Source organism: Pelophylax lessonae, assembly GCF_965119305.1.
Source record: "Pelophylax lessonae genome assembly, chromosome: 5".
Classification (NCBI taxonomy): domain Eukaryota; kingdom Metazoa; phylum Chordata; class Amphibia; order Anura; family Ranidae; genus Pelophylax; species Pelophylax lessonae.
Window position 1 is genome coordinate 155,121,015 of NC_138772.1, and position 13,701 is coordinate 155,134,715.

The 13,701-nt window shown below is 42.3% G+C and overlaps 1 protein-coding gene across 2 annotated transcripts in view; it reads right to left on the reverse strand.

The window, feature by feature from the left end:
* Positions 1–13,701, reverse strand: part of NGLY1 (N-glycanase 1) — an 84,724-nt gene that overhangs the window by 42,053 nt on the left and 28,970 nt on the right. For both annotated transcript variants that reach the window (XM_082259788.1, XM_082259787.1), the window contains 4 exons: positions 7,112–7,312; positions 3,546–3,708; positions 3,208–3,427; positions 1,489–1,610 (listed from right to left, as the gene is read on the reverse strand). In XM_082259788.1, coding sequence (XP_082115914.1) covers positions 1,489–1,610; positions 3,208–3,427; positions 3,546–3,708; positions 7,112–7,312 — 706 coding nt within the window. The remainder of the gene's footprint in view (positions 1–1,488; positions 1,611–3,207; positions 3,428–3,545; positions 3,709–7,111; positions 7,313–13,701) is intronic.

Sequence of the window (13,701 nt, forward strand, 5' to 3'; positions counted from 1 at the left end):
AGTCCGGCAGTTCAGGAAAGGGAGGAGGGTAGTGGGACGAGCAAGCAAAACCTCCGGCAGGTCAGGAAAGGGGGGTGGATGCTTTGGGGCACAGTGGGCCGATGTCTGTGCTGACGTCTTCTTCTGCTGGTTATTTCCTCTCTCCATTATTCTAATTCTGCCTATTCTTCCTCTAGTTCTTCTCCTGACACTAGCTCCCGCTGTAGTATTAGCTTCGGCTTGTGCCATTACTTAAATAGCCATGGGACGTGGCCATGTGGTGACCTCATCCAGAGGCCCCGCCCCTTGTGAAGTCACCACCAAGGGCATGATGGGGCGGTGACGTTACAAGAGACAGGGCCTCTTTGGGAGAAGAACTGGAGGAAGACAATGGAGAGAGAGACAAACCGGAGGAAGAACCAGCGGAAGAAGACATCAGCACAGCGAGAAGAACTGCTGCCTTCTGGTGTGGGGCCTTCTGTGCTGTGCTGTCTTCTGGTGTGGGGTCCCCCTTCAAGATCCTCACAGCAGAAGTTACATGCCAAAGTCAGATTAGTTAAGATGATGAGCCGACTTCAAATGATATTGAATGGGCTGAAGTTGGACCAAAGCAGTGCAGGAACCATTTTCAAAGTCAGACTGACTTGTGACAGACCAGTTTAGACGGCTCTAATAGGGAACCATTCATTTAAAGACATCATGCGACATGTGCTCCCAAAATCGGAGCGTATGATGTACCAACGTAAACCGGGCCTAAAGTGATTATAATCGATTTTTATTTTTAAAACCAAAACATGTCATACTGTCATCACTCCTGAGTCCCCCAGTCTGCGTCTTTTGGCACAGACCGAGGCGACTTGGATGACATCCCCCCCCCCCATTACGGCATTTGATTGACAGCGGCAGGGGCCAATGGCTGCCGCTGCTATAGATCTGCCCAAAGAGGAGGGAGACAGCAGCGAGAGCCACTGCTCTGGTGCACGTCACTGGCTTGGATCGGGCTCAGGTAAGATTAAGGGGGGGATCTTGCGGCACAGAAGGTTTTTTACCTTAATGCAAAGAATGCATTAGGGTAAAAGAAAACTTGAGGCTTTAGAACCACATTAAGGTGTGTTTCCACTTTTGCAGCCATATTGGTAGAACACATACTTTATATTTGTTACATGTCCCAATTCCCATGGCACAACTTTAAAAAAAAATATTTACAAATTGCGGCTTACCTTTTTATTTTAATTTTAATTTCTTTTTGAAAATTCTTAGCATTTGAGATTCTCAAATTTGAAGGCAAAAGAAGAAACACATTAAACCCAGAACACCTACTGGCCCTACACAAGAAAAAGCAGGATCTCAATTGTGTGTGCCTTTAGAAATGTTTTTCAAAATGTTAGATATCAACTGGTTCACTTTAATTGTTATACCACAGATTCTTTGGAAATACTGACTTCATTTCACCATACTATGTAACAGTTACAGTACTAAAATAAAGGACTATGTATTACCAGCACTTACCTGTACTGTCCCATACATATCTTGCTTCTAGCCCCATTGCCCTGCAGCACAGTGTAAAGCAGTTGGCCCACTCTCCACAGCGACCCTGCTTGGTCTCCAAGAGCTTCTCTGGGTTATTGTATCTAATAATTGGACACATTACACATTAGTAGATTCATTTTAACAACGCTTAAAAACTTACAAAGACAGACAGACCGACATACACACACAAAGGCCGAATGTTGGCATTTTTTTTTTACTGGCCAATGTCTCCCAACATTTAGCCCATGTGTAACTGGATTTAAAGGTTCAGTGTTAAGGGCATATTGGCTTATCAATTCAGGATGGGTAAATTAAGTGATAATTTGTAGCAATGGGTTAAAGATACACTATCACCTTGCACATACAGTGTGAAGCCCTTACCGCCCCCCCCCCCCACCCAAAATATTCAGTGCTTCAGGATATGGGAGGAAGAAGCGGTGGTGGAGTGAGGCAAGTAAAAGTGGTGTCTATATGCACTTTACCCTTAATAGGTAAGCAGGCTGTAGCTTTGACTCTAATGCTTATTAAAAAAAAAAAAAAAAAAAAAAAAGAAAAAAAATGGTAGCAATGCTGTGAGCCCCGAAAGCCACACAACCACCCATACCAAACATGAAGAAGGGCGGGATAGCAGGTAAGGAAGCACCGTACAGGAGGAAAGAAAAAAAAACGTCCTTGCTAGCTTTTTATAATAAATGCGCCGCCATACATATAGAACCCCTACATCAAGGAAGCCTTGTATTTTCTGAATACAAGGTTTCCTTTGATTGGCTGAGGTAGAGAGGCGGGCATATGATGTCACAACCTTGTATCAACTCCATTTTGTTTTGGAAGCAGGAGGGGTAGTCCCCATACTACGGATGGAACACAGAGTTTTATGTAGTTGATGCCACAATTTATACCAGCGGTTGCCAACTTGTGGTCAATGGACCACAGATAGTCCATGAGAAAATTTTGGTGGTCCCCAGGGGTTCTGCCCTAAATCAACATTGTGGTGGAAGTATAACGCCCAATGATGTTTCCAGTGTTGTTCTCAATGCGTGCTGACAGTCAATACCTTAGGCGCGCATTAATACCGGATGCCTCCTCTGTTGTCCTGACTCCTGTAAACTCAGAGGGAGGTGCCGGGAGTAGTACAGAGAGCAGGAAGTGAAGGAGGGGACATCCACTTCCCTGAAGAAGGTGATATTCAATGATGTGATGTAGAGTTGGGGGGGCTTCACTGTGTGTATAAGGCAGCAGTGTGATCAAGACGAGAGGGGGGCAGGGAGCCGGAGCATTGTGTGTGTGTGTATAAGGCATGTAAACTTCAGGTTAGTGCTCTGCAGGATTCAAAATTGAGAATTTGTCAGTGAGGTCTGAAAGGTGGGCGACCACTTGTTTATACAACACACACATCTACATTGTGTGTTAGTGAAAGAAGTAGCTTATTTGGACTCTAAAACCTGGACTTAATGGATAATATGTAGGGTGAGGGGTTTAATAGCAATTTTAGGGGTCATTGTAGGGGTTAAGTGTTAAATATTCACACACTCCACTTTTCTCTGTACAGGGTACCTCACAATGAAACCCCACCATCCCTATACGAGATAAAAAATATATTTTTATAAGGATGACTACATGATAGCTACTACCACATAAAAGAAGCGACTCTGCTACATTGTAGATAGATGTATCATACACAAAAGCTGTAAACCTCACCTCGGAAACCTGTTTATGTGCTTACACTTGTTACAGTAATGATTTTCCACCCTTGTTGCCCCCCATCGAAGATCATCTGTTGATGGGGCGAGTGACTCTTTAGTCTCAGTCTGTCCATTACATTGGCTACAGGGAAGGCTGTTCACCCAATGGAAGAAGTCTTCTTTAAACCAGCGTAATAATTCTAACATGAGGAAATCGTCTTCATTGACAGTGGACTCTACAAATAAAACATTAATTTTTTTTTGGAGACCAACATGTCTAACAGTTTTCTGCTATGAAACATCAAAACAATAGATTTATGGATATATATTGGTATGCAAATTTACATGTATTACCAGAATCAAGACTTCTTGTCTGCAGCAGTTTTTCTTGAGCTCTTGCTTGCAGTTCTGATACAGGTATTTTATCTCGAGCTTTTTGTTGAAGTTCAGGTCGCTCATAGACAAGCACGTGATGTGCATTTGACTGTAGTGTCTGCAAAAATCGCATCTCAGAGGTCTAGGATAAAAAAACAACACGCATTTAGTTACTGCATTTACATTTCTAGATTAGGCAAACTCAAATGTATTGAAAACTGCAAAGCTTTCACTTGGATGTTACAAGTTGCACAGAGTAAATACAGCTGGATAAAAACAAAAACAGTGTGTCTTCATTTCAGGCTGTAAAGCAATAAAATGTGACTATTTAAAAAGAGGGTTTCCTTTCAGGATAGAAGAAAAAATGGATGGGGCAAATTACCATCAAATTCAAGAGGAAAATCTGCTGCTCTCTGCCAGAAAGTTGTCAAGGGGAAGAAGGTTTACCTTCCAACATGACAATGACATGACAACGCACACAGCAAAAATGACCACAGAGTGGTTGAAGGAGAAAAAAGTAATTTTAAGGAAGTGGTCATCCTTTTTCCAACTCAGAGATTCTGTTTTTTTATTTATTTTTTATTCTGGCATGTTGGTGTTCTAGCTTTTACTTGAGAGAAGAGGGGGGGGGGGGCGCCACTAAATGCAGTATTAAAAAGTAATGCATTTATTGCAAATGATTAAAAACACTGAGAAAAGTAATAGGCATCTCTAGGAATAAACGGTCTGTTTCCTACTGCTGCATCCTGAAGGACTGGATCGCTCCAACGTCACTGGGGATGAAGGGTTGGTATTCCTCTGTGGTGCTTCTGCGTTTGGCCAGCGTGGAACGCGGAAGCAGAAATTACGTCACCAGTACGGGTGGGGAGACCTGAACACATTTATCCTGATTGGCGTCAATGGGCGAAAAGCTAAATGTGGTGGACAGGACTGGGTCCTGACTGTTACCTGGACTGTTGTTGTGGGATGGGCAGAGGGTATGGATGGTGGTAGGGTCTGATCTGGTGTCTATCTGTATGACTGGTGTAGCAGAGGGCTGGATGGGCTGATGAGAGCCTGTTTCTGATGGTCTATTTATCAGTGTGCTGGGTAGAATGGAAATAACGGGGGTACCTTTGCTCATGTTATTGGTATGTATTCGTCTGTTTCCGATCAGGACATTTGGGTTTGGGGGTTGGGACTGGACAGTGAGGTATCGTGACGGGGGGTGGTGTGTTGTGCTTGGTACTAGATGGAGACGGCCTGATTTGAAGAGACATGAGGGGTATTGGGATTACAGGTGGAGTTCTTTTGGACCTTTTACAGCAAAAACTTTTGTTGGAATTGTAGTCATCTAGATCAGTGTTTCTCAACTCCTCAGGGCACACTAACAGGCCAGATTTTAAGTATTACCTTGGGGAGATGCAGACTAGAATACTGCAATTACTGAGCAGCAAATGATATCTCCTGTGATGTATTTCAGTTTTCTTGCAAACCTGGCCTGTTAGTGTGCCCTGAGGACCGGAGTTGAGAAACACTGATCTAGATCTCTACGTAATTTCCCAAATTTATTGGGGATTAGATCATCCTCTCTCATTTTGTTGTTTATTTTGAGGGTCCTTAGCCAATTGGAGGGGAGAAGGATGTCACAGGATATAATGGAGTTGCAAATGCCTTGAATTTTTTGTGTGAGTGCCTCAGACGATAGGTTCCCAGAAATGTGTATTTTAACTTACATATTTGCCCCTTGTTATTATCTATTACTTTATTTTAATTCCATTCAAGGATATTCTTTGCACATGATTACAATGCTGGTCTGCTGACCTTTATAGTTCTATGGCAGCAGTAGTCGTGAATCAGCACATTTAGGGTATTATAGCTGCTCCCCTCCAGGTGGCAGCAGGCCTTGAGAAGGAGCTGTCCGCTCCTAGCGCATAGCCTTCGCTTTCTAGTCTCCGCGGATTCTGGACTCTCCGCACCGGTGATGTCATTTCCGCTTACGTGTTCCACACTGGCCAAAGGCAGAAGGACCACGGAGGAATACCAGCCCTTCATCTTTTCTATACCCACTGTAGGTCTGGTTTCAGAGTTGCTCCTGGGTGCATAGGCAATCATTTACTCTCAAATAAAAGCATATATATATGAGCCTTCCAGTGTCCTCTGCCAGAGCGTATGGTTATCTTTATTGTGCTGTTCATGCAGCCAACAAATGTTTAAGTATAACCAAAGGCAAAATATATATATATATATATTTTTTTTTTAAGTTTTAGATAGAGTGGAGAGTGGAGATGAATTAGAACAGTTTTTATTGCGGTCTGTGCTCCTGTTCAGGAGATTCACCCTTTTTATTTGTCCTGTTAAAAATCAAGAATGAAAGTGCTGTACAAGAAAATAAAAAGGAATAGAAGGGAAATCTCCCCAATAGGCCACTGATAGCAAAATAAAAACTGACCGGGGTTCTAACCCTCCCTTATTCTACACAAAATTAAGAGTTTTGTCTTTTGTTCTACTTTGAAGCCAGTGGCTACCAGTGTTCTGAGGTCCTGTTAAACCCACAATGCTCAAAAGCAAAGTCCATCTTTTTAAAAATAGTTCTCGTTAAAGCCATATTCAGGGTATGAAATGAAACCTGATCACGGTCTTCAGCTTCACATCCCCAAAATGCTCCTCCCTACCGAACCTCTGGGTTTTTCCCCCCACAAGCACATCGTTGTTTTAATTTTGCACAGCTTTGCAGGACTATGCCTGTTATAGCAGTATTGCCCATTCACAGGAATTTTTGAATGGACGGGCTACAAGGCCCATCTGCCACTGCAGCAGAGGGAGTCATATATTTTACAATGGAGCACAAGTATAAAGTGAGGTACTTCATCCAGCCCTGTAATTGAAGGTCTGTATCCTCGGTATGTACTTGCGGCTGGAAGAATAGTCTGCATGTGCCTGTGCATTGCATCTGCAATCCACTGATTGTTGCTGTAATGCTTTGCAAACTCAAATGCAAAAAGAAAAGAATTTACTTTCTTCATGTCAATGTGGGCTTGCTTATTTTTTTTTTTTTTGCAAAAGGTGGAATATGCTTTTACAAACCAGGCAATCTGCAGTTTTTGTAGTAGTATCTACATTTCACTAGTGGGTCATATAGAACCACAAAGCTTTCAGCTTAAAACATTAGATTAGAGCTTAATGAAAACAAAGTATCCTTATGTTTTATTTCTTCGCAAATAGCTTATATGGGGAAGAGTTTGGGGAGCAAAGAAAAAAGAACAACCAGACTGGGTATGTGAGGTAGGTTTAAAGGAATCAAAATCCTCTAAAGGGACAGTATGAAGCTCAGTAGAACCTTCTGAATTTGAAGGTGCCTACATGTCTCACTTCATCACAAATCCTCATCTTATCAAAGTGGGTAGATGCAACTCATTCCTTTATGCCCCAAGGCCAACTGTACCTCCAGAACTGTTGATCGTATCAAATTATAGAGCCAAGAGCATGTCATTTTATACACTTTCATTTCATTTACAGTATAGTAATTATGAAGTAGACTTTAGTATACACTTTAAACTCATTACCGCGTAGTTGGAGGAAGTCTCTGCTGTGTGCTGGGGTTTGTTTGCCAGGCTGGGACTGGATGGTTGTGGTGTACTTGAAGCAGCTGGTGCAGCCCGCTCTGACCCAGCCATCCGCTTGTTCCTCTCTGATGCTATGCAGTCTCTGACCCTTTGCAGTTTCTCAACCGATGCCTTTTTGGGAAACACAAGATGTGTCTCCCCCTGCAAAAACAGCAAAGGTTACATCAGTTACAAGCGAAGATAAAAGGATCTAGTTATTTCACTGCAAAGCCAGCCATATATGGATTGAAATTCGGCCGGTTCAGCAGGGGCTGGCTGAGATTTGATCCATCTATGGGCAGGCTGATTGTACCCAGGTCAATCCATGGATTGACTTGGGAACGACAAGTCTCTCAGGTTTTTCACATGTGATTACTGCCCGCAGCTATAGCTGCTATTATTGTGTTCTGCCGGCAAGATTCCCAGCGCCCCCCTGCAGGCAGAATGCAATAGTGCTGTGGGAGGCATTCCCCCCCTCAGCAATGCCTCTGTTGATGGGGGAATTGAGGGATTTTCTTTCCTTACATCTGTAGTGGAAGGAAAGAAAATGGATCATTCATGGGCTGCTTAAGACTTTTAATTCGTTATATTTTGTTAATGGCTTGTGATAATCAATGCCCCCAACAAAACAAACATTTAATTGTAGAAAGCACATAATGTAGGAGGAACAAGAAAACTGCCTCAGCTCATGGAGGTTAAGATTACAGGCTGTACCTGCAATGCCAATTTCTGGTAAATTTTGGTACTGTAGCTCAACCATACAGTAAACCTATCCTAGAAACATACTGGGACTGAAGAACACCTTCTGAAAATGCTAGGCTGATATGCTGCAGAACAGGAATGTAGGTTAGTAAAGTCTGCATATTTATTCTGACGTAAAAAAAAAAAAAAAATGTCATGTCAGCCAGATAAACTAGCATTTTCAGAGGGAAAACGTAGCAGCATCAGCTTTTATATCTTTGTCACAACAGGTTCCCAAAAATCTGTATCAGAATCTCTGTTTTGGCAGTTGTTTGTATATAATGACAAGGACAGTTCAGTTGCATGCTTAATTGGCAATTAGCAATAAGAGCCTTACGCTCTTTACATAAATTCTAGGACACTGCAAGTCACAAAGGTATTGGATTATTAGACCATGGCTTTATAATGAACAGTCTTTGTATGTGATTTTATGTCTCATCAAATATTTATAGTGCTCTAGTGAGTCTTTAAAAAGTGACTTGTTAAAGGCTTAAAGTGATATTAAACCTACAATTTTTACTTTTTAAATCTAAAAAACATGTTCTACTTCCATGCTCTGTGCAATGGTTTTGCCAATGAGGCAGCTCTCGGGATTGATTCAAAAAGTGAAACTTATAATATATAAATTCATTACATACAGAGTGAGATTTCAAGCATTTCTTTCTTTTAATTTTGATGATTATGGCTTACAGCTAGTGAAAACCCAAAATTCAGTATCTCAGAAAATGTGAATATTGTGAAAAAGTTAAATATTGTGGACTCATGGTGTCACACTCTAATCAGCTAATTAATTCAAAACGCATATAAAGGTTTCATGAGCCTTTAAATTGTCTCTCAGTCTGGTTCAGTAGGTTACATATTCATGGGGAAGACTGTTGACTTGACAGTTGTCCAGAAGACAGTCATTGACACCTTCCACAAGGAGGGTAAGTCACAAAAGCTCATTGCTAAAGAAGCTGGCTATTCACAGAGTGCTGTATCTAAGCATGTTAATGGAAAATTGAGTGGAAGGAAAAAGTTTTGAAGAAAAAGGTGCATAGGCAACAGGGATAACCACAGCCTTGAGAGGAGTGTGCAGCAAATGCCATTCCAAAGAATTTAGGGGAAGATTCACAAGGAGTGGACTATGGCTGGTGTCAGTGCTTCAAGAGCCACCACACACAGACATAACTAGGACATGGGCTACAACTGTTGCATTCCTTATGTCAAGCTACTCCTGATCAGAAACAACATTACCTGGGCTAAGGAGAAAAAGGACTGGACTGTTGCTCAGTGGTCCAAAGTCCTCTTTTCAGATGAAAGTAAATTTTGCATTTCATTTGCAAATCAAGGTCCCAGAGTCTGGAGAAGGAGTGGAGAGGCACAGAATCCAAGGCCCATGGTCCAATGTAAGGTTTCCACAGTCAGTAATGATTTGGGGAGGCATATCATCTGCTGGTGTTGGTCCACTGTTTTATCAAGTCCAAAGTCAGTGTAGCCCTCTACCAGGAAATCATAGAGCAGTTCATGCTTCCCTCTGCTGACCAGATGCTGATTTCATTTTCCAGCAGGACTTGGCACCTGCCCACACTGCCAAAAGTACCAATACCTGGTTTAAAAATCATGGTATCACTGTGCTAAATTGGCCAGCATACTTGCCTGACCTAAACCCCATAAAGAATCTATGAGGTATCGTCAAGAGCAGGGGTCTTTTAACTATCGCCCTTCAGTTGTGGGGGGGGGGGGGGGGGAACTACAATTCCCCATCATGCTTAGTCATGTCTGTGAATGTCAGAGTTTTACAATGCCTCACAGGAGGTGTAGTTCCGCAACAGCTGGAGGGCCATAGTTTGGAGATCCTTGGTCAAGAGGAAGATGAGAGACACCATACCCAACAATGCAGATGAGCTGAAGGCTGCTTTTAAAGCAACCTGGGCTTCCATAACACTTTAGCAGTGCCACAGGCTGATCAACTTCATGCCACGCCATATTGACGCAGGAATTAGTGCAAAAGGAGCCCCAACCAAGTATTGAGTGCATACTATACTGTACATGGACAAGTAAGCCAACATTTCTGTATTAAAAATCCCTTTTTTTTATTGGTTTTTATGTATTATTCCAATATTCTGAGATACTGAATTTTGGGTATTCACTAGCTGTAAGCTATAATCATCAAAATTTAAAGAAAAAAATGCTTGAAATATATGACTCTTTGTATTGAATCCATATGATAAAGTTTCACTTTTTGAATTGAATTATTGAAAAAAATTCAAATTTTTTTAGATGCACCTGTATATAGCATGCCATTGCGGACCCCCTATAAATGCTAGCTGCCTCGCTGTCCTGCTAATCTTCTAGCTTTAATACTTAGAACAATTATGAGTATGTAGCCCAGGAGACCCTACTATTGACAGCAAACATGTTCTAGATTAGTGGCTCAGAATTTGCAGAATACCTCTGCCCAGACTATGCACATTAACCACTTGACCTCCAAAAGATTGAGCCCCCTACATTTTTTTCGATACGGTACTGCGTTACTTTAACTGACAATTGCGCAGCTATGCAACACTGTACATAAATTAAATTTATATAATTTTCCCCCCCACAAATAAAGCTTTTATTTGGTGGCATTTTGTTTTGTTTTGATTTAAAAAAAAAAAACTGCACCTTATACTGGGACTGCAATATTGCGGCGAACAATCGGAAACTGACACCGATACAGTGATCAGTGTTAAAAATAGGCACCGTTATTATACCAATGATGCTGGCTGGGAAGGGGTTAAATATCTAGGGTGACCGAAGGGTAAATGTGTGCCTAACCAGTGTTTGTGTACACAGTGTGCTTCTTTCACTAATGGATATGCTGATTTTATTACCTGCTTTTCTGACAGGACAGAGCTCTGCAATGTGTACATATGTAGAGCTCTGTCCAGTCTGTCTCTCGGCCGATCAGTGGGTTCCGGCGGTCATCCATTGGTTAATTACAACAGAAGCAGCACACACCCTCTACCCTGAAGTGCAGAATCACACACACAAACACTATATATATATATATATATATATATATATGTGTGTGTGTGTGTGTGTGTGTGTGTGTGTGTGTGTGTGTGTGTGTGTGTGTGTGTGTGTGTGTGTGTGTGTGTGTGTGTGTGTGTGTGTGTGTGTGTGTGTGTGTGTGTGTGTGTGTGTGTGTGTGTGTGTGTGTGTGTGTGTGTGTGTGTGTGTGTGTGTGTGTGTGTGTGAGAGAGAGAGAGAGAGAGAGAGAGAGTGATTCTGCATAGAGTGGCCTCCCTCTAGCAGTTAAGTTACAATAGGCTATGGACTGGCCTGCAAGTGGTTAAAGAATGTACATATAATGAACTAGCAATAACAACACTAACACAAATCCTCACTGACCTCTGTAGGTCTAGGCATTGTGGAAAAATGAATTTTCAAAGTTCACAACACAGGCGCTGAAATCACATCTCATCTCCCCTTATTACAAGGCAACAGAAACTTGGCATACTGCCAGACGTCTAACGTAGATTGTACAGCAGATTTTCCTAAGCTGTTAGAAACAGATTTCAGATTCTTTGTTATGAACTTTGCAGATTACTCACTCCAGAGTGCATGCAGTTACAGAAGTCAGTGGAGTGTGTTTATTTTACCACTTGTTGAAGCAATAATAAATAATACACTTTGTAACAAATCAATTTCCACTAACCAGGGAAACATTCCCCAGTACATTATTTTGTTTAGATTTGAGCCCTGGGACTTACAATTACCATTATCCAGTGGTGCTGGCCCCAGATTCCTCAGTGCAGCTTCCCTGAATTTCTGGTCAGGGAGTATGCTCCCTGTGTAATATGTGATAAGGGACGGCCCAGTGTCCTGCAGCTGTCCATCAGTTAGATTTGGGAACAGAGGAGACAGGAGCAGGGAAACAGCTTGCTGTCCTAGGCTGTGTGTCAATGTTGACGCACACAGTGTAGGAGATTTAACTCTGGTCTTGGCTGGGAGTGTGCATGCATGGGAGACTCCACAGTACCCTAGAAGGGAAGAAGGGAAAGGAGCCACCCTGAAAGCATACAGCATTATTAGAGCTGAGGGAACCAGCTGTAGTGAGGAAACAATAACTTTTAAGAGGCAGCATGCAACGGAATTTTTTTACCTTGGCAGATGAAAATTGTAAAATTAAAAAAAAAAAAAAAAAATGCTGCTAGCATTAGTAAACAGATTGGAAAGAGGGTCATAAATACATGTTTAAAACCTTTTTAGTACATTTCTTCAGTTACCTTCTGAGTCCATGCCTAGGCAAATGTCGTCATACATCCCAGAAGTCTTTCGGAGGGGAGCAGGGGTTTTCTCAGCCAAGCACACCCTCCTGCCTGCATGTATGAGCTAACAGCAGATGTATTCAAGGAAGTAAATGCTACATGAATCATCTGTCCTTACTCAAGATGGCCATGGCCAGAAATGCTAGGGGGTGTTTTTCAACATGATTTCTCAGCAAAATAAAGCATGGCGACATGGATGGGTGGGGGAAGTTTGCTTTGAATACAAGAACTGAATTAAACAGTGTTTTTGGTTTGTGGTGCTCAGATACAGTGAAGTTCCGCTTTAATATCACTTTTATATAAAAGAAAAATGATTGTCCATATTGTGGTGGGCAGGTACATTTCAAGGCAGATTTCAGGCTCAGTATGCTAGCCAAGCAACTAGCATTTTTGGGAGGAAGTTATTTAAAGGCAACTGATATATAATTCTTATACAGGATTCCTTTAATTGACGGTATTTAAAATTTGAAAAACAGGTATCCTAATCTGCCCCGCTGCCCATGCCACCAAACTCCATTGCATAGAAAAGATAATCCAGTTGTTGTATCAGATGCCCAGTTCCCCCTGCTGAGCGCAGTGGTGGTGCTTCTGACAGTGCCCATGTCTCTATTGTATATAATGAGGGGTTAGTGGATAAAACCACTGAGCACAGCAGAAAAAGCCGGCACTGACACACTCTGATGCAAACGTAGAGGATCTTTCAACAAGATTACCGTTCAACACAATAGACATTGGTGGTGTGGGAAGAAGGATGGGTCAAGTGTGACGTGTTTGCTTTGCTGGGATTGCCTATATTTTACCTTTTAAAATTTGTGACATCAATAAATGTAGATTTTGGAAATAAGCAATATGAGGGGCATGTGCTTTCAAGGTAAACATAACAGTGCTCCATGGGCATTGTCTAAAAGCGGAAGTATCATAGCTTTTTTACCTTTTACCTACAGGTAAGCCTATAATAAGGCATACCTGTAGGTAACATTAATATCTCCTAAACCTGCAAGGTTTGGGAGATATTCACCCTGCATGCAGCTGCTGAAACTAGGGATGCACCGAAATTTCGGCCACCAAAATTTTCGGCCGAAAATGGGCCTATCCCATTTCGGCCCAAAATGGGTTAAAAATGCCGAAATTAATGGCTGCCGTGAGGAAGGAGGAGGGCACATCGCAGGTTTGAAAAGACGCGCCTCTGGCCGGCCGCCCGCCTCTCAATGATGTCCCTACTACTGCGATCTGTGCATTAATGAACTAACAGACCAGGCGAGCGGCCGTTAATAGCTGTAACTATGTGAGCCCTTCACTTCACTTCCCTGTCAGCGGACGATGTGCATGAATGAACTGAAGTGACACTCCGGGCGGGGGGAGCGGCCGCTAATAACTGTAACTATGTGAGAGCTTCACTTCCCTATCATGCGGGTATCTCCTCTGACAGGGAAGTGAAGGCTCACATAGTTATAGTTATTAGCGGCCGCTCCCCCCGCCCGGTGTGTCAGTTCAGTTCATTCATGCACATTGTCC